Raw genomic sequence first — 21,449 nt, 5'->3', positions numbered from 1 at the left:
GTTACCTTCACAATGTTTGCAACAACAAAGCCTTGATTGTTCTCTGTGTCTGATAACAGCTGCTTAATGCCATTTATTCGATCACGGAAGTCTTTTGCATTCAATAAACCAATAAGATCTTTAACATATTCTTCATTTTCTAGTGAATTACGAGGAGCTGTTTTTCTTGTGACTTCCCGGACTTCTGTAGTTTCTCTACTGGAAAGGAGAAAGTTACTCAGTGAACACATAAGCAAGCTGAAACGGGAGTCTTTCATCTCAGACATTCTCTTTCCATGTACGTGTAAATATCAGTAGTAAACAGAAAATCTTCTGACAAAGGACCGTCACTGTCAACTAATAACAATTGCTGTTCCTAAAGCCTCAATATACACATATATACCTCTGCTAGGCAAGAGCCCTGTGCTGTCTTAAGCTTCTGTATAAGAGCCACTGGGTTTGTGACTGGTAACAGCTGAGAACTGCCCTCATCACTGTAGTTTAATTCTTTACTCTGAAAGTACTTTAAACACCGACCCCAGTCTAGGTGCACCCAAGCAAGATGTCAAGCTGAGGTGGAAATTCTCTTCATAGAATATTTTGAAACAAATTTTTGGAACCATCTCATCTTACGAGACACTCATGGAAAGAATTCTAAAATCTATGAAATCACTTATCTGTCCAGACAAACGGTTGTGCACAGATCAGTCCGAGCAAGTCACTAGCTCATTCCTGATTTGTGAATGGAAGTCTTTGATGGAGAAGACAGTAAGCATCCTTCTTACACTTTCAAATACAAACCTATCTGCTCAGTGAGAACAAAAGATGGCATCTAAGTGCCAAAGGCTACACAAGTTCTACACAAGGAGGAGAGTCTTTGGCCTCATGCAGTGCATAATATCTCTATGTATGATTTTACTTCAAGCAAAATTTACCATCAAATGTGGAATTAGTTACTATTTTGAATAGTAGAGAGTGAGTGAAACAAATCTGCTCCTGAATAGACAGTTTCTTCAAACCGGAGGCAGTCACAGCCCCTACAGATGTAGATTTTTGGCTTGATTTGAATTTTGGGGGGTTTTGTTTTGCAGTTCAACTGAAGACTTATTATAAAAGAGAAAACTAAAATTGGACAGAGTATCACCGAAAACCTTCAGCATGTCCAGTTAGGCACTATTAAATACTTAGTGTCCAGGTAAGAGCACAAATAGATCATTTGTACTGCAGCTACCACCAGGCATATTGTTTCTATAGAGTCCAAATGGCAGTATATCAAATACAGTGACATGGATCTACTGTGTATTCCAAGTGTTTTGTGTACTGTGTGTATCTTCATTGGCAGTCAACAGACAAACTAACTTCAAAGTGCACAAAGCCATTTTAATATTACTAGTTACCCTTTTGAAAGAGTTTATCTGGGGCCTTATCAGCTTTTTCTTCAGGTACGTTTACTTTCCAGAACCCTGCTGTGAATGTTTCTATAGTCTCTTCTTATGGTGAGGTCCACCACCTTTCTCTGTCCTAGAGGCTCAGTTACTAACAAGGTTAGCCACTGAAGATGCTTACCTGTCAGTGATGTTGAGAGCATCTCTGGAAGTAGATGATGACCTTGAATGTCCAACGCTACCAGTATGGGACCGTTTTCCTTTTGCTGAGGGCGTATCTAACGGCATCTCCCCCAAACCCTGCACAAAGGTGCAACTGTTAATTAATGTGGCTGGTACAGCTCTGCACTGTTGGAGAAAGAAAGTCTGGTAGCCACACAAGGGATAGCAGCAAAGTGCATTTCACCCAGTGTATCTGCAAGGAGGAAAGGGGTGCCCAGGGCAGTAATGAGCACCTGGCCATGCAGCAGTGACTTGGCTACTTGTCCTGCCTTGAACACACCTCCCCTCCTCCCTTCCCTGTAGGTTCACTGTCTCCACCTAATCACCACTATTACATGTTTGAACCAAGAACTTTTCCACACACCTTTTCACGCAGATTGTTAACACATTTCATCATATAAGTCAAATCCTTGCTGGGCACATACTTTTCAAGGGCTTTATCAAAATCAGAATGAGTCATCATGTTGAAGAGCATCTTTCGACCATAGTACCTATGAGGCAACAGACCACGACACATACAACTGTGAAGACAGATTTGTTTTGTAACTCTAATGGTAATTATAGGTGTGTAATTCCAAAATACAGAAGTACAGGAAGATTGCTACCTGTAGGTGTAACAGACACCCTTTTCATCCTCCCACAAAGAAACTATGCTCAATAGTCACTATTTAATCAACAACAGGCAAATTAATGAAAACAGTCTTCCATTTTATTAGTCTTTAAAGAGGACAGTGCAGCCTTGTCAGTCAGACAGCGTGGATCTCAGTGCCAGCATTCCCTCCAGGCCTGTATGTGCCAGGGTGGGCACAGCTGCAGCAGGCAGCCAGGTCATTCCTGTCACATAACAGTCTGGGTTAATGGTTGGACTCAATGACCTTAAGGGTCTTTTCCAATCTCAGTGACTCTGATTCTACTCTCTGTCACTGCAGAACACCAAGCTATGCAGAGCTTTCAACCACCTGAAATGTGCATATCTGTTAACCTTACTAACCTTGTTTGTTGTGAACTATCCTGAGTAAACCTGGCTAGTACAGGGAAAATCCGATCAGCAACAGCTTTGGTGCCACACAGAATCCGCTCCGGTCCCATCCGTTCCACAGTGTCTGACAGGTGCTGGGCTGTGCATCTTCTCACCGCTGAATGCAGATGGCTACGGAAGACACAGCTGCTTAGTGAAAACTCCCCACAGGAGCTAACCAGCAGTAGTTATGTGCTCTACCCAGTATGGTACCCAAGTTCTCTTTCTCAGTCTTTAGCATCATCTACAACTAGTGTACTGCTGATATGCAGATACTTATTCTGGCTGTATAGAGAAGATCTTGTGGAGCAAAGACAAATTACTTTATTATTTAAAAGGATAATCCATTTGATTAAATTTCATTTCATGCACTTAAAATCCCAAACTACAAGAACATGAATGAAAAAATCATTATTTTCTTTTTGTTTAAAGTCAATTTAAAGTTTAACTACCCCTTTGGGATTAATAGAACTAGCAATTGTCTTCTTATTTCTATTTTTCCTTAAAATTATTTTAGAAAGCACATTACTACAAGTGCGATGGGGAGCAGCTGAGGGACCTGGGGATGTTCAGCCTGGAGAAGAGGAGGCTGAGGTGACACATGATCACTCTCTACAACTCCCTGACAAGAGGTTGTGGTGAGGTGGGGGTTGGTGTCTTCTCCCTATATTACAAGTGACAGGACAAGAAAAAATGGCCTCAAGCTGTACCAGGGGAGATTTAGATTGGAGACTGGGATAAATTTCTTCTCTGAAAGGGCTGTTAAGTCCTGGCACAGGTTGCCCAGGGAAATGGTGGAATCCTCATCCCTGGAGGGATTCCAAAGCCACATAGATGAGATGCTCAGGAAAATAGGTTAGTGGTGGCCATGGCAGTGCTTGGGGAACAGTTGGACTCCAGGATCTTAAGGGTCTTTTCCAACCTGAATGATTCTGTGATTCTACATTCTTTCCATCAACTTGATGAAAATCAAGTCCCTTTGCTCAGAAACACATGCTGTGTATTTTATATTGATTTAAAATTAAATAAAGGAGTTTTCTATTGAGTTCTACAAATCTTGCAGAAGTCTATTTTCTACAAAATGGGGCCCATTAAACAGCTATACTGATAAAAATGAGAGAAAACCTTGAATCTGTTTTCAAACTTGTACAGCAAACTAACCTTTTCTATAAATTTTGCCAGACCTGCTGATCCCACACAATTTCACACAATTCTGTAAATTCAAACTTTTCCAACATTATCTTTGTATTAAAACTCCTACTTTGAGGATAGTTTCACTGCACAGGAAATGAGATATTTGTATGACTCAGTGTTCATAGGGAAAAGCGGGTTCAAAGGAGAGAGCTTAGGAAAAGAATTGACTTGGTAAACTGCATCAGTGGCTCCCCAGCTTTGCAGTCTGACATTAACATCCTGTGTTCTTCTTGAATAACTACATTCCCATTTCACCAAGATCTGAGCTGTCTGTGTTTTCAGAGATTATCACGCTCTCACTAAAAGTACAGCTACCACCAGATTATACTGAACAGCGTAGCTCCAGTCAGCACAAGGACAACTAAAATGGGTCTCTTCAAACTGCACAAAGCTGAGCTCCCTGCGAAGGATGGGGCCATCCTCCCAGCTGACACTCAGACACTCACTTCAAGAGCAGCTTTGGCTTGTGTTTGCAGTTGTGCTTGTACAGCAGCCACACATTTCCGGAAAAGGGGAACAGTAGGAGACTAACTCCTGCCATGTGTACTGATGGGAAAACAAGAACTGAGAGACATAAAGACCTCACTCCACAGAAGCACCATGCCTCTCCTCACAAATGCCTGTTGCTCGTGCAAAATAGTAAAGGACACAAGCTGGAAGACAAAATGTCCAACTGAACAGTAGGAGAAACATCTTTGGTCTTGAGGTGAGGGAGCCCTGGCCCAGGCTGCCCAGGGAGGGTGTGGAGGCTCCTTCTCAGGAGGTTTCCAAACCTGCCTGGTTATGTTCCTGTGCCCTCAGATCAAGGGGAACCTGCTTTAGCAGGGGTCTGGGCTAGATGAGCTCTGGAGGATCCTTCCCACCCCCACCATTCTGGGATTCTGTGATTCTTTTATGCACTAAGACCTTGGAACTAAACACAATTAATGTAGATAAGAAACATGGCTTTAGAATTTCTGAAATACAATCACTTTGAGATCTAGTCCTAGAATCCTGCTCTTGGACCAAGCATTTATTCATAGAGGTAACAACAGTCAGTAGGTTGAGAGCAACATCTCACAAAAGAAAAAAAAAATGTTTTACATTATTCTTGTTGGTAAAGTCAAATCCACTTTGTAGCTACTGAAGAATCAGTAATCTATCCACTCAGGGCTGCAGCATTAATACTGATGATTACATGTTGGCGTGCAACATGTTAAGTGGAACATAGGTAAATTTTAAAAGGTCTTAAGAATTGCAGCCAAAACCATAACTGCTAACCTGAATATCTAAGTTGTCCTGAATGTAAACAACTCAATGTGTAAGCCAAATTTAAAAAATATATCCTTTGTGTGATTACCCAGTTGTGTCAAACAGAACCTTTCCACTTTGTACCAAAGACACTTGTGTTTTTTCTCCCACCTTTCTGTCCACTTTGAAAGACGATTTTAATATCTATTGTTACAGCCCCTAGAGAGGACACCTCTGTGCGTGCTGCATGGCCAAAGTTTCCCAAAGCCAAGAACCGAAAAGCTGTTGCTCACAGACCTATAAGCCATCCACTGATGTATTATGCAGTAAAAACACACTGTACTCTGTGGTTTAGATGGAGCTTTGACTCTCAGCTGTGAAGAAATTAATCCCTGCTGCAAATGCCATATTCAGACTCACAGCTCAGATAATTTGGATGCCTTAGATATCTGAAAAAGTATCCCAGTTCACAAACAAATCTTTATAGGCCTAGAAAACTCATGTCAGTGTGTTTGAATCTGCCCCTGAAAATGGGGAGACCAAATGTGGCCATTTATGATCATGGGTATTGCCTGGCCAAGGTTTTCTGAAGAAATATGGGAGCACCTGAACAGACCATTTTACATGGCTTCCCAATTAAAGCCACGTGCACTACTGTCTGCTGCTCTCACAAAAACAACTACATGCAGGCACGATTCATAAATAATGTAAATCCCATGGCTGATATTTGTTTTTCGGTATAAAGTTCAGGCAATTGCAGTATGGTTCTCATTGGCTTTCAGAAGACAGCAATACAGTTCACAACATACAGCTACCTAAGAAAGTAAACATTTTGAATCAAGACTAGCTCTCATGATCTACAACTGTGCAGAAATTCTAAGGATTTATAATGTACATGTGAAATATTTAATGGAAAGAATGGGCTACAAGAAATGTCACCTATTAAATGTCATCTAAGTGATGACAGATAAGAGATTAATTACAAGTAGGTCCATCTATCTAACATATTGGAATGCCTAATGGCTCAATTAAGTATTGCTGTTTCAGTGAATGAGGCTATAAAAGAAAAAGTGCAACATACTTAGCAGGGAAAGCAAAGGAAGTGAATGTAACTTCCACCACAGACTGAGGTGAGCAAGAGGCCAGAGTCAAACCATGTAACCAGAAATGGAGGCCTGTTGTGTTTGAGATACTCAAGAAAATAAAGGCCACCACCATTGTACAGGAAATTAAAATGAAGACCAAGAGGTTATTAACCATCTGAGTCTGGAGAAGAAGAGGAAATTAATCAAGATTAAAAGTAGTGCTGAAAACTGAAAAAGACAAGCATCTGATTGCAGAGCAAATTAAAAACAAGAGCGCTATATAAGGTTTACTAGGCAAAGCCAAGTTTCCTAAGAATACTATACCAACACCAAAAAAAAATTACCGAAGTGTTGCAAAATGACCACAAAACATACCAAGTTCCAAAACCAACAGACAACTTCTTATGTAATGTACAGAAAGAAACAGAGGGGTGACATTTTACTTTTATGCCAAGAAATGTTCCCCTGGGTAGAGGTTGTGCAGAGCTGACTTACTTTGTTTTCAAGTTTCTACCTATTGTATTTTGATATCCTTTAAAAATACTATATTTGATACAGTTAATCTATTGACAAGTTATTTCTTTATAAGGTCTTTATAGGAATTACCTTTGCCCTCCATTTATAAGAGAACAAAGTGCATGTGCTGGAGTCACATTATTAACCATAGCCTTCAGTGCTTTGTCTACCTCTTCCCTTATAAATGTGTTGGATTCACCAGCTTTGTGCAAAAGGACTTTTACTGTATTATCTAGTTCTTGATCCATGCTCTTTTTCAGGTAGGTGAACAAATCCCCTAAACAGACCACAGCAGCTCGAGAAACACCTGAGCGTAAATTCTTGACCTGCACACAGGAAAAACCCAAACAAAGAATGAATGATGTTTATAAAATATACTTTAAAATCAGTAAAGCTTAATGTTTCCCTTTGTAATTTTTAAGTAACATTAAAAGCAGCTGAGAAAAACATTTCTAACTTGATTCACAATGTGTGAGAATTAAAATACATACATGACAGAAGTTATAAAGTTACAATCTATATTTTTTCAGTCTTTTGGCAAATCTGATCAACTGTTGATATCTGAAGTATGAGCTGCTTTGCTGAAGGACAAACTCAACCTTTTGAAGCTGTCCAACAGAGGAAAACTAACCACAGATAAATATACCATTTCACTTCAGTGTATCTGAGAACTATAAAATACATATACACACACACAGAGCCAGTGAAATATTCTGATAGTAAAATTTAACCTCTTGAGCCACAGCCAAACTTGTTTCATGCAGCTTTGCAGTCAGAATAGTTGCATGATAGGCAGACAAACACCTAACAAAGTTCAGACCTTCGATTTTCTTCTCCCTATGTAAAAATAAACACATACATAGAAAAATTCAAAAGATTTGCAAATTTTCATTAAAAATATTAAACCACAGAATTCTAAGCAAACAGCAAACAAATTAGATTGTAAAACAAAATAATGGCAGGTAATTTAGGAATGTAGGAGTATAGTAATAATGTAGGAAACGCTTTCAAAGTGAGTCTTTTAATGTGGCAGTGGGACTATTTTAGCATACCAGTCTCTCAGTTCTTTCCTGAAGTTCTGTCCACAGCTTGCACTAGTGACAATTCAAAGATTACTTTCCTTACCCAAGTTGAAAAGACAGAAGCACTGCACCCCCATTTTGCCACTCAGAGCACTGTGAAGTTTTATTCCACAGAAAGGGACAAGAAGGTATTGGTGAAGGCCTTCTCCAGAGCAGTGCTTAAACTCAGGCATCTCTACAAGTCTCTGAAAGCTTAGGTGTTAAGCCTCACTTTACAACAGTTAAAGCTTAATCTAGGTTTGGACCCATAAAAGCTTTTCTCTTTGATCCTCAAACATCACGAGCAATTCTTCTCACTATTTTGGATGTTATGTCAATTTTGCTGGATTTAAGTAAGTTATCAAAAGAAACACATTCTACATTACATCCAGGCTGTAGGTAGATATTTACTCTCACCAGTCATCATCAGCTAGAAGTGTCAAGGCTTCTGTCAGTGCCATTTCTGGTTTTGAGAAAGGCTGCAGTTCTGATGGGTCCATTACTTCAGGGCTATGTGTGACTGATGGGGTCCGCTCTTTATAGCGTCCTCGTGCCCCGAGAGACATTTCATCTGCAAAGTTGTGAAGCATAAGAAATAAATAGCATCACCTGAAGAAACTAATCCACTCAAAGCAAGGAAATAGAAAAGTCCGAGGTATATAGCCTGCTGTTGCTAAGGGACCAGGTTTTCAAACAGATCGCTTTCCCAGTTACATCCTCAGTCATTCAGCGTGTCGTTCATGGGAATTAATTGTTTTGTAAACAGACACATAAAAAAGTTGCAGATACAAACATAGAGGGGTGTTGAATGTAAAAACAGATTGTGCAGTGTGCCAAAACACCCTGTGGTAAGGCACAACACAGGAAAAGTGAAAGAGCCACTTGAGTAATTCTAAAGACCTTTGATCATCATCAGTATAAGCTTCTACGTAGATAAGATTTCTACTGCATTTTTTAAAGGCACCTCAGTGACAAAATGTAATTAGAAATATTTTAGTTAGAGACAGAAAAGAGTCAATTTACAATTAATACATTCATCATTTAAGTTGCTGAGCAAATGAAAGGTTCTCTTGTATATCAAACTTCTACAACAAATTATATTGAAACATTTTTCAAGGGACCAACGATAAATTCAAATCCCTGTCACTACTCCCCCCAAAGCACTAATCTTCCGGAGGAAGACTAATCAGGACTGTCCATTGTACAAAAGAAACATATTCAACCTGACTGTATTTTAGAACTTTCTCACTCCACATATTCAAATATCTGAACAATCTTTACTGTGACAGCTTACCACAGTCTAGCAAGGCTGAACATTTTGTCTTCTTGAAACTGGATGTGCTTTTGAATGAAGGAGTCAAGGCCATGTTTTCCAGTGACAAGGATAACTTTCTTGATGATGTTAATATATCCCCACAGAGATTTAACTCTAGAAAATAGAAAGAAATATCCAAACAACAACAAATCAGAGAAAAGGAAAAAAAAAAAAATCCAGTCCTTATTTATCTTTTGATTTTTTCTGAACTACAATCTTTCAAATGTTTCCTGTAAACACTTCACTCTCCATCATTTGCACTAGAAGAGTGACAACAAATGACTAAAGTGCAATGAAAAATTAACTCTAGTAACACCTCATGTGACACTGAACAGTCAAGAGTTTTAGTAATTACAGAATCACAGAATTTTAAGGGTTGGAAGGGACCTCGAGAGATCATCTACTCCAAACCCCTGCCAGAGCAGGCCACCTAGAGTAGGTCACACAGGAACTCATCCAGTCCTACCTCTAAGTGTGTCTGGATAAAGTTTCCATTTTAAAGGATAAAACCAAGTTTTTGAGGTAGATAATAAGCCTGCAATTAAGCCTTTAGCATAGTTGCATTTTAGAATCACAGAATTGTAGGCACCATTTGGATAGGAACCCAGGATCTCCTGTTTACCAGGAGAATCACAGAACTCTAATTTCTATTTCAGCAGCATTTAGCAGAGTATTATTCAGTTAAGACAAACACTAGTCCTCACTTTCTGTTGTCATTTTCTCTGGTTCGTTCAGTTTAAGACTTTCCCAAGGGTTTTCTTGCTTTCCTTCGAGGTCTTTGACTTCCTGATGTTCTTTATGGCTTTGTTCTTTTTCCTCTTGTCTCTTCCGTCTCATCTTATCCTGGGCAGATTTTGACATGGTAATTTTTGTCTAAAAAAAAAAATCAATATACCCTTTACAATATAATATAATGCACAAGTTGCCCAATAACTAATTACCCAGTTCTCCATACTGTCTAAGGCCTGCATTGAAAATTACTATTTTCACCATTATTCTACAGAGCAAAAGGAAATTATTCACAAAAATATTAAATCCAATCCTGAACAGAGATGAATGTGTGCTTTCTTTGTGGTAAGTAGTTCTACTGGGAAAAAGAAGCAACACTCCATGTTTAAACATTTAAGGGAAATAACCACTTCCTCTAGAATATCTGAGTAGTTACAGAACTAAGGTCCTCAAGAAAAGGTCTTCTATTCCTTGGCAGCATTGTGTTGTTTCCTAGAATTTTAACTAAGAAATAGACAGGCTGGGCTAACTCATAAAAATTTTTTTCAACAGTGTGATCTGACTCTGCCCTCTTCTATATTTAAGGCACTAACAGTTTCTCATGAAAACTTAGTGACATTTAATACATTTCTCCATTTCCTCCTTTGAATTTAATCCCTCCAAGTACTCATATCTTCAGTGGAAATCAGAAAATTAAGACACTGTTTATCATTAACTTAAAGTTTTAGTAATCTTAAAATGTTCACAGAATCACAGAATGGTAGGGGTCAGAAGGGATCTTTAGAGATCATCTAGTTCAACTCCTCTGTCAAAGCAGGAGCCCACCTAGATCAGGTCACACAAGAACATGTACAGGCAAGTTTTGAAAACCTCCTGAGAAGGAGCCTCCATACCCTCCCTGGACAGCCTGGGCCAGGGCTCCGTCATCTCAACAGTAAAATAGTTTTTTCTTATGTTTAAATTGAACTTTTTGTGCTCCAGCTTTTGTCCGTTACCCCTTGTCCTGTCACTGGATACAATAGAAAAAAGGGATGCCCCAACCTCCTGACACCCACCATTTAGATATTTGTAAATATTAATGAGATCCCCCTGAGTCTCCTCTTTTCCAGACTAAATTCCCGCAATCTTTCCTCATAAGGAAGATGCTCCAGTCCCCTGATCATCTTAGTAACCCTGTGCTGGCCTCACTCCAGCAGTTTCCTGTCCCTCTTCAGCTGAGTAGCTCAGAGCTGGACACAGGACTCCAGACGAGGTATGTATCCCAGAATCCCATTGGCCTTCTTGGCCACGAGGGCACATTGCTGGTTCATATTTAGATTATTATCAATCAGGACTCCCAGGTCTCTCTCTGCAGAGCTGCTCTTCAGCAGTTCGACCCCCAGCCTGTACTGGTGCATGGGGTTGTTCCTTCCCAGATGCAGGACTCTGCACTTGTCCTTGTTGAACCTCATGAGGTTCCTCTCTGCCCAACTCTCAGGTTATTTCAAATGCTTTCACAAAGACTTGTGATTTGAATTTTTTTTCACATTCGTATCACACTTCATTCAGATAAATCTTGCTCCAAGTTACCACAGATGTAACCAGTATGTAACAAAGCAGCATCACTCCTTATGAACACATTTTATAGGACAGATACTCAGACAGTGTTTTTTAAAACACTTATGACTGGAGCTGGATTAATACTTCCACTAAAAAAAAAAAGACAGATTCAAACTCAGCCAATTCCTCCTTCCACACTTCAGTGTGGTATGGGAGTCAGCGAAGAGGACATTTCCAGCTCCATTCCCTCATGCAGTTCTTCTCGCAGAATCTTCAGAGTTAGGTGAGAAAGTTCCAACACAGAAATTTGCTCTTACAGAATATCCAGGTGGAACCAAGAAGACAATGCATGGATACACAGCTTGATTGCTACAGGCTATCGTAATCTAACTCTTGCTTATAGTAACACATAGACTGCAAATCTGTATCGAGCTGTATTCATACATGGAAAAACAGGAGGTGAGGAGACAGTACAGAAGTTCTGAAATTGTTACCTCTCTCTCATTTTCCATGTGGAAAGGAGAAGCACTGTTCTGCTGAATGCTTCTGTCACAAATCCCTGATGATGGCTCATTCTCCTCACGGCCAGCTTGGTCTCCATTCGCTATACATGCTATGGACTGCATGTATGATGGTGCAGAGGGAGGGCTTCCAAAAACACCTGAAAGGCATAGCATGTTATGCCCCCACCAAAGTAACCATTTCATTCAGGAGAACTTGGTAAAAACTAAAGAAAACCAAAAGTAATTCAAGGAGATAAAAACATTGCTATGTTACTCTTGGTGCCAGTTTCTACCCACCAGTACTCTTATTTCACTCTACCAGGAGGATGGATGCCCATCCACCTGTGCACACTGGGCCACAGCCAAGAGCTGATCGACCCATTCTGCTGCCACTCTTTGTTGTTGGAACAGCATATCCAGTAACTGCAAAAGCGTCACACATAATTCTTTTCATTCTCATTTAAACTGGAGACTGTTCACAGTCTGAAATGCTGAACAGAATCTTTTCCCCCACTCTACAAAGCTATGTTTTCCCTTATTTTAATAACATGATGAGACATAGCAGGTAATTTTTGGTTTGTAATACCTTTACCAATAATTGCAGCTGCATCTTCAGACAGGATGTTGGGTGAAAGGAAATCTAGATTGTTCATCTGGGGAAAACTAGACATTGACTCTGCAACACCTTAAAAAAAAGTAACACAATGTAAATCATGTGGTTTATGCTTTGATACATGTTTTGGTCTTCTAAAAAGTCACCGTACACTAACATCTGAATTTATCACTTTTATGAATCAGTTTATTTTCAAGTTACTGAAGTTAACATTTACTAAATAGTGTTTGCATACAGCAAACAAAACTTCTGCCAAAAGATCATAAAGAAAATCAATGTTTGCAAGAAAATTTAAAACTCAACTGATTTATCTGAAAAAAAAATCCCAAAAGCTTCTAATTCAGTGCAACTATAGAACTTTGTTACATAATTCAGCACAACTGTGTCAAACCAGAATTTCCTTTTTTTTCCCCCTAGGCAGCACTCAATGCCATTTCCCATGTCAATTAGCAGTTCCTCAAATTCTTCCCCAAGGTGGATGACATATCGAATTTACCTCTATATTGGCTACACTAGTTGGAAATAAAAATGACAGAGTTTCTGTGAAAAGGGCACTATTCACTTTTGCAATTTAACTGGAATAATCTGAAGTTTATAAGCAGAGATGATGATTTAGCAAAGCCTGATAACTTGCTAGAAAGTGCAGAAATTAAGTCAGTGGACTAGTGATCCATTCCCTTTGCAAAACACTCTGTGAGGGTGATGGAGCACTGGCACAGGCTGCCCAGATGGGTTGTTCAGTCTCCTTCTCTGGAGACATTCAAAACCCAGCCGGACAAGTTCCTGGGTGACCTACACTAAGTGGTTCTACTCTGGCAGAGGGGTTGGACTAGATGATCTTTCAAAGTCTCTTCCAACCCTTAAGACTGTGATGCTGTGAATGGATGCCCTTCTACCAGGCACACTGCAACATCTCAACACTTGGGATTCTCAACAACTCTGCTATAATTTTGGCCCTCATCTCAGTCTTTCGCTTGTCAAAAATAATCACAGTTAAGAGTATGACAGGTGTCCCTTTACTTTGCAAACTACATGATCACATTTTTAATTTTGGAGCTCTCTTCTTTATGCTGCATGAGAAGAAAGAGTATGCAAAAAGGTTTCTCTTCAAAGTGTTATTTTGTCCTCTCACAAACCTATTCACTGGCTTCCAAATGTTCCAGTTTTTAACATTTGAGAACCGTCAAAATTGGTCTTTTGGGATTTGTTTGATTGATTATAATCTTGAGGCTTCATGAGCATTTATCTCTTAGATCATAGCTGAATGGGCATCAAATACTGGATCCTCTTTAAAACCTCCCCTTAGATCAAGACCTATAGCTTCTAGCCTGATAAACTCAGAAACTCCCATTTCACAGGCATCCTAGGATACGGAGGTGTTAACAAATTAAAAAGGGGGATTCACAAATCCAACTGTAAACTTTACTGCCACCAGTGGGCTTTAAATGTTCCACACAAAACAGCACTCCATCATTTCTTTAAAACCTTGAGAATAGACAAAACTGTCCATGATGAATGAAACTGTCCATGATGAATGTTGAAACAAGAGAAAGAGAAAACTAAGAACCTTATTTGGACAAAGATCTTCTTAATTCTTTGATTTCTCTTTAATTTTCTACTTATGACTAAAACATGATTACTTGATACCTATTTTAGCCACTCTGAGAGAGATCTCAACAAGAGACACTGAATCCATTTGCTTCTTAAACTGACTTCTACATTGCACTTCAAGCTTTTTAACTTCTCAAAAAAAGAAGTTGCTGCCCCATGCTAACATGCTTATAGTTGCAAAATACATCCATAGTGTACACACAAAAACTCTGACACAGGGAACAGTAGCTGCTGGGATGCATTAAAATGACACAAACTGAAATGTAGAGTGTAATGGCTGAAGTTCCTTATTTTTTCCATTGAATACCAGAGTAATTTAAACCTGAACTTTTAAAGCTGTTGATTTACTCCCTGCACCAGTAGAGGCTGGGGGTCGAACTGCTGAAGAGCAGCTCTGCAGAGAGAGACCTGTGAGTCCTGATTGATAAGCTAAATATGAACGAGCAATGTGTCCTTGTGGCCGAGAAGGCCAATGGCATCCTGGGATGCATCAAGAAGAGTGTGGCCAGCAGGTCAAGGGAGGTTCTTCTCCCTCTCTACTCGGCCCTGGTGAGGCCTCATCTGGAGTCCTGTGTCCAGTTCTGGGCTCCTCAGCTCCAGAGGGACAGGGAACTGCTGGAGAGAGTCAAGCTCAGAGCCACCAAGATGATCAGGGGACTGGAACATCTTTCATATGAGAAAAGGATGCAGGAACTGGGGCTGTTTAGTCTGGAGAAGAGGAGATTGAGGGGTGATCTTATTAACATTTATAAATATCTAAAGGGTGGGTGTCAGGAGGTTGGGACATCCCTCTTTTCTATAGTAGATAGTAAGAGGACAAGGGGTAATGGGATGAAGCTGGAACACAAAAAGTTCCACTTAAACATAAGAAAAAACTATTTCACTGTTCAGGTGAGGGAGCCCTGGCACAGGCTGCCCAGGGGGATTGTGGCGTCTCCTTCCTTGGAGGTCTTCAAGACCTGCCTGGACATATTCCTATGTGACCTGATCTAGGTGACCCTGCTTCTGCAGGCGGGTTGGACTGGATGATCTCTAAAGGTCTCTTCCAACACCTACCATTCTAAGATTCTATTCAGATTGATATATAACAATTTGGCCCTCTTTTCATGCCATGTACTAATTGATTTATAATTTTAATTCAATAACCAGTCCAATTTCAGTTAATGTTGGAAAAAAAAATCCAACTTGGTAGAACAAGTGTAAAGACTAGAAAAGAGGAAATCACGCAAAACACCTTGAAATGCATTTTCTGTAAAACCCGTTTTACAAAGGCTATAAATAACCTTGGGTTTTGACACAAATGAGAGCTTAGATGAAGAGCAACATAACAAACTCACAAACCTTTTGAATGCTTAAAATCCCTCTGGTGTTCCACATTTTGACTTTCAACAACAGTACATGACACTTCTTGCTTCTTATCCTCATTATCTGCACAACTGTTGCCACAGTTTAAACCTTGGCCAACTATGCTAATGTTGGAATTATCTTTGTCATCCAATGCTAGCCATGAAACAGGAAAAAAATCACATATTTGTTAAAAAATATAAATACTTTTTCCTGTGTACAACAAGATTGTCAAATAGTTAATTTCCAGAGATCCTCAGACGGGCTTTATTCATACAGTATGAGTACTTTTGCCTGCAGAAATGAGCCTGATGGTCAGGCTCTGTTCATTTTTCACATGTGAAGGCTTTCATCTACAGATAAACTCAGGCTGAAAAACTAACTCAAAGCTTGAAAAGTCATTTTTCAGTTTAAAGTCTTTCATATAAGAACATCAAATACTATGCAATTCAGCACTAAAAGTCAATTTAAGTCATAAGTCATTCAAGTGAAATAGTTAAAACCCATTTAAAATACACTTCCATTCACATACCCTAGGAGTCATAAACCACATTTTTTCTGTTACAGTTATAGATGATAGAAACTGTAGGAAATAGAAAATGAGTATTTTCGTGCCTACATTTTAGTTTTCGCTAAAAAACTCCAACACTAATTACTTAAAGAATCTTGTAAAGTATGATTTCTGCTTTTCCAAATACCCCTAAAACTAAAATACCAAAAAACCCCTGAAGTCTTTTCATAGATGTGTAACCATCACAGTCAACCCAACCAAAGTCCATGTGACATGAAGAGCCATAAAGAGCCATACTGAAATCCTTAGAAAGGTTTCTTGTGTTCTCTTCTTCAGCTGAGAACTTGGATCAGATCAGGCCTTTAGTTCTGCTCAGGGATGAAAACTGAAGGGAATATTTTGCTGTGGAATATCTGAGATGGCGAGGCTCTTTCAGCAGGGAACACCGTGGATGGAGCTCTGATCCGGGCTGGCATAAGATGCCCTGAAAAATTACTGTATGGCCACATCCCCTGAAGATCCAAGACATTCTTGACCATGAGCTTTTGCACTGTATCAGTGAAGTCTAGTTGTTAAGAGTGTTTCATAAATCAACATTAAGACCTCTCACATGAAGACTGATCCATTAATTGCTGTATCTGCTACAACAGCACCTTCTGGCCTCTGAAACTGTCAAAACCCCAGGGAAAGATGAGCTACAGGTCTGGCAGCAGGCAGAAAGATTTTCAAGGTGTCAACTATGAAAAGCTGCACAAACTTACACATTACACTAAGAATTTGTGAAGTCAGGAATGTCTGAGAGTTGCCATTCTATTGAAGGAATGAAGGAAGGGGTACTGCTAAATGAGTGTATACTGTAAAATATAAATCAGTAGTTATAGGAAAACCAAGGAAGACATAAATCAATAGTTACAGGAAAACTACAGATAAATTCTTGTATATTGTCATTACATGAAACATAAATCAATAGTTATAGTAAAACTAAAGATAAATAAGGGTATACTGTGGTTGTATGAAACATAAATCAATAGTTACAGAGAAAACTAAATAACAATAGTTATTGTTTTAACCACCTGTTTTATAGTTTGTCAAACAGCACAAAAAGAAAACCTTTAATCTGCTGAGACTAGCTAAATATCAAACTGATTTTCACAAGTTCTCCAAGTTCCAGTGTAAAAATTCAGAGCTTTTTGAGATTTGACTTGTGTGATGGGCTAAGCCCAGGCAGTAGTGGGTGCAAAAGACACTTCTTTACCAGTTAGCTGCACGTGTGCTATCCACCTCACTGGCAGCAAGCTGTCAGCACTTCACGGGAGGTCCAATGCTGATTAACTGGCTCAATAAGTCAAATAAGTGTGCTGCTCATTACTCTACACTGAAGGTCAACTTCTCACAGAAGGTCTTTTCATATAATGAATGCAAAATCATTAACCACAACATGCATTACTACATACATGCAATATTGGTTTCCTGACTTCTGCTGTTACTTTAAAAACCTACTTGCTAATTTATCCTGAGAAAAGCGGCTTTAGATGAAACAAGGAGCACAAGGTTCCATTTCTAAAAAAGATCACTGTTTTTTGAATGTGGTGGCTTTGCAAATTCAGGCCCATAACACACCCTCCAATCTTGACTACATTTTGTAAACTTTTTGGAAAGTATATGTAGCTGCTGAAGCTGCAATAGGATGTAAAGGAGCAATCTTTGGGAAGAGAGATCAGAAAAACCTTTGTGGACACAGTCCCTCAGTTCCTCTCCTCCATCCACTTGAATCAAGATTGATTAAACACAAATAATCATAAACAATCTGTTTCTATCCATGGCAAGAAATCTGAAGGTCCCCTGTGCATCACTGTGAATGTAAAACAGAACAGCATCTCTTATCTCCCCTTTCCTACCAGGAAATTAACTGCTTGTGACATTTTGACTGTTTTTACTCTTATGCAGCTGCTGTCAATGAATTTTCACACAATACTGCACTGAATTTTGAAGTGCACATACTCTCAGGAAAAACTTCTTTACTGTAAGGATGAGGGAGCCTTGGCCCAGGCTGCCCAGGAAGGTTGTGGAGTCTCCTTCTTGGGAGGTTTCCAAACCCACCTGGATGCATTCCTGTACCCCCTGATCTAGGTGGACCTGCTTGAACACAGGGGTTGGATTGGATGATCTTTAGAGGTCCCTTCGAACCTCAACCATTCTGTGATTCTGTGATTTGCATCACCACATTTTACCCTGACAGCAGAGTTCCTTCTTACCTCCAGCACCACAGTATAATCTCAATTTGACCAAATAGCATATGGAAATTATCTTTTTCAAACTGCTGAAGGTACATGAGCTCATTAAAAAATAAGAACAGACACATCAAGTGACCATCCCATTACATCAGTGAAGCAAGGTATATATTGAAAAGTACAGCAAATACCTGTGCTGGAGTCAGGTTCTCTCTCACTTGGGTCTCTGTTTCTTGCTGAAGATATTCTTGCAGACTGTAACTTGCTGCCAAGTAGAGAAAAAGTGTCTGACCTGTTAAAATATAAACCCAACTTTTATAGGCACTATTCTACCCACTGGTCAGAGCTTGGACAATTAAGACTTTCAGGCAAAGAAAACAACAGATTTCAGTTTCTCCCTCACAATGTACTTGGTGGGCAAATATTTCCAGTATACTTCCACAAATGTTTACCCTGAGCAGAAAAAGCAAAAGAATTAAGGGGAAATTATGTGATGATCAGGTCTGTTATGAAGAACACCATTAAGACAATCATTAAGAGTAAACTTTACAGCAGGACTAAATTTAGCATCCTTTCATAAAGCTAAAGAATCATTTGACCCAGTGACGAGTGATGCTGGTTCCAGTCTGGCAAGGAATGGCAAAGAGTGATCTTTCACTCCCAGAAATGAGCTGTTCTCAGTTCAGTGTCTGGCAGACAGACAGACATTCACCAGGAAAATAGTGCTATCTATGCAAAAATCCTGATACTTTTTTTTTTTTTAAGTGATGCATTTGAATATTAAGGCTGATTGAACCCAGAGGCCTGTGCTGTTAAACACCTTCCAACTATGCAATAGCCCCAGGGAAATAGCCACTGACACACCTCCTGCCAGGACCAAAATACAATCAAAAGATCCTGAGGAAAACCCATGCTTCAGAAACTCCACTAATACCAGTATTTCTTATGGTAGCTTATCAGTAGAGAAGTGGCACACCAGCCATTCTAAATGCAAACATGGAGAAAAAGCCAATATTGACGTTGCCCAGTGACACAGATTTTGTGAGCAGTCAGTGCCCATTTCCAATGCTTGCAAACCAGAATCTGAAGCAAATTCCCTGATACGTTTATGAATGTTCCAAGTCTTTCAATGTCTTCTGGGATATATTTTGTCAGCTCTATGAACTCAGTCTTACTGCTGTATGTCTCCACTCCCCCTTGCTAGCTCAGAATTGCTGTATCCGCGAGTCCTGTAAAACATTAAGCTTGTGTGTCACTGAGTAATGCAAATGGCATGTTGTATGGAATGCATCCTTAGTCAAAACCTCGACTGGAAGAACATTATACACAGAAGTTCACAGTCTTGACTTTTAACGTATTCTATCAGTTTAATGTGTTATTTTAAAGATTATTTTTTATAAAGACTGTGATTCAGCAGTAATGCATACAGGGAAGATATGTACATATACATTAGTTCTGAGACCACACAACTGTGATAACTCTGTTTCTGAATTCTAGTCTCCCCCTGTCTCAAAAGGCTTATTTCTGTATATTCCCTCCCTTCCTATTCTGTTAACACAGTTGTATAAACTGTGTGCCCCTTGTATAAAGAGGCATTCAGTCACACAAAACCAAACATTATCTTTGGATCAGAGATACAAGCAGTTTTATCATGAGCTCGAAAAGCAGAAAAGGAGATTCTGTATTGCAAAATGCCTAAAAAAATGTCTCTCATTAAAAAACAAAACAGTTTATACTACTGATAAACAACTGGGTCATTGCACTTTACAATCAGAACAGCATGTGTCATCACACAATTTCTTTTTAGAAGAGCTCCGTGAAAGCATTTTAAATTAATTATAGTCTGTCAGTACTTAAATGGGAACAGTTCATGATCTGCAATAAGAAGAAACATCTACGTTGTATTCCTCTTACTGCAAAACCCTAACTCATTCCTCCTTCAGTTTCCAGGCTATAATAAGCAATCCTTCTCCTTTCTTGTAACTGATTCTCCTTCTTACTCATTTGTTCAGGCTATGGTTCACATACCTTGAATGGCAGGCTAAAGTCTTAATAAAATATTTACTACCTCTGGCAGTACCTCACTGCACTGTGTCACTCTGGTTGCTCCAGGGAACTCACTCAAATTAAAAACCAGCACAAACTAGAATAATCTAATTAAGTAGCTATTGTATGGAGTAATGTATTTTTAGATAGGAAGGTAATTTGCATCCAAAACCCAAGCTATTAAGCAATGCACTCCAATATAAAAAATATATTGCAGATTTCACCCCTTTTAATATTTAACTAACAGCAGCAGAGAGAAGAGAATTTTGAAGCAGTTAACAGAAGAGTTCCACTCACATGTTGCTCCTCGGAGGGGAGGCTGTGGCCATGGGAGATGTTGAGGCCTCTGGGCTGCAAACTCTGCTGTGGCTGCAGGAGCCAGTGCTTGGGGAGGATGTGTGTGAGGAGGACTCCACCAACAGGTCAACTTTAAGAGCAGAATCAGGATTTTCAAGATCTGCAATGATGCTGCTTAGCTTTGCTCTTTTCTTAGCTGCACTGTTTCGTAGGGATCTAAGGGAATTATGCATCTAAACAGGATTGAAAATAGTGAAAGGTTTTATTCACTCTGTATGTAAAAAACAGTGACCTAGGTGGACCTGCTTCTGCAGGGAGGTTGGACTAGATGATCTCTAAAGGTCCCTTTCAACCCCTAACATTCTATGATTCTATGAAAAAGCTCTTTTAAGCAATAGAAAGTCTGTTTCTGAGTCTGCTTCAATTCACAGGAGTTCAGACACCTCTCTTGGGCAATGTGACTGGCCACTGACACAGGACTGTAACAATCCCTTCCATTGCTTTACTTCACAGGAATAATTACCTGCAGGTAAATACAAATTCCCAGTGGACACTGTATCCTACCTTCATTTTGCAAAACACACGAATAGATTCCCACAAAAACACATAAACTGTTCTTATCTTTTTTAATAGACTACAGGAAGCATTTGATGGCTCCTAGTACACACAATGAGGACCTCAGGCTTTGCACAGCAGAACTGCACAAAGCTGCAAAACATGCAGAAATGAATTCTGAAAACTGTGCCTAGCAAGCAGAGCTCCTCAAATAAGCAGGAAAATCCATAATGACTAGAGCCTCATGCTACTGTATATTCTCTCTTCTTTTTGATGAATATATTTAACGTAAAAACAGTCTTCCCCTGTCTGTTTACCACAAATTACTTTCTGTAGTGACTACAGATTGGAAGACAAAGATAAGGCAGAGTCATTAAGTCCTACTGCAACTGCTCTTAGAACCAGAGGGACTAAAGACAGGATTTGAGATTCAAATAATTTCTGTGAATTGTGCCAGAAATAAGG

General features: G+C 39.4%; 1 protein-coding gene across 1 annotated transcript in view; it reads right to left on the bottom strand.

The window, feature by feature from the left end:
- The window catches only part of TOGARAM1 (TOG array regulator of axonemal microtubules 1), a 44,953-nt gene that overhangs the window by 5,358 nt on the left and 18,146 nt on the right, over positions 1–21,449 (bottom strand). Inside the window, exons 6-19 of the mRNA XM_061998832.1 lie at positions 20,430–20,662; positions 18,278–18,378; positions 15,342–15,500; positions 12,363–12,461; positions 11,768–11,934; positions 9,710–9,878; positions 8,985–9,119; positions 8,108–8,261; positions 7,361–7,466; positions 6,720–6,955; positions 2,578–2,736; positions 1,951–2,077; positions 1,546–1,664; positions 6–198 (exon numbers count right to left, since the gene is read on the bottom strand). Coding sequence (XP_061854816.1) covers positions 6–198; positions 1,546–1,664; positions 1,951–2,077; positions 2,578–2,736; positions 6,720–6,955; positions 7,361–7,466; positions 8,108–8,261; positions 8,985–9,119; positions 9,710–9,878; positions 11,768–11,934; positions 12,363–12,461; positions 15,342–15,500; positions 18,278–18,378; positions 20,430–20,662 — 2,157 coding nt within the window. The remainder of the gene's footprint in view (positions 1–5; positions 199–1,545; positions 1,665–1,950; positions 2,078–2,577; positions 2,737–6,719; positions 6,956–7,360; positions 7,467–8,107; positions 8,262–8,984; positions 9,120–9,709; positions 9,879–11,767; positions 11,935–12,362; positions 12,462–15,341; positions 15,501–18,277; positions 18,379–20,429; positions 20,663–21,449) is intronic.

Source organism: Colius striatus, chromosome 6, assembly GCF_028858725.1.
Source record: "Colius striatus isolate bColStr4 chromosome 6, bColStr4.1.hap1, whole genome shotgun sequence".
Classification (NCBI taxonomy): domain Eukaryota; kingdom Metazoa; phylum Chordata; class Aves; order Coliiformes; family Coliidae; genus Colius; species Colius striatus.
The sequence above is the reverse complement of the archived record's forward strand: the minus strand, read 5'-3'. Positions and strand labels throughout refer to the sequence as shown.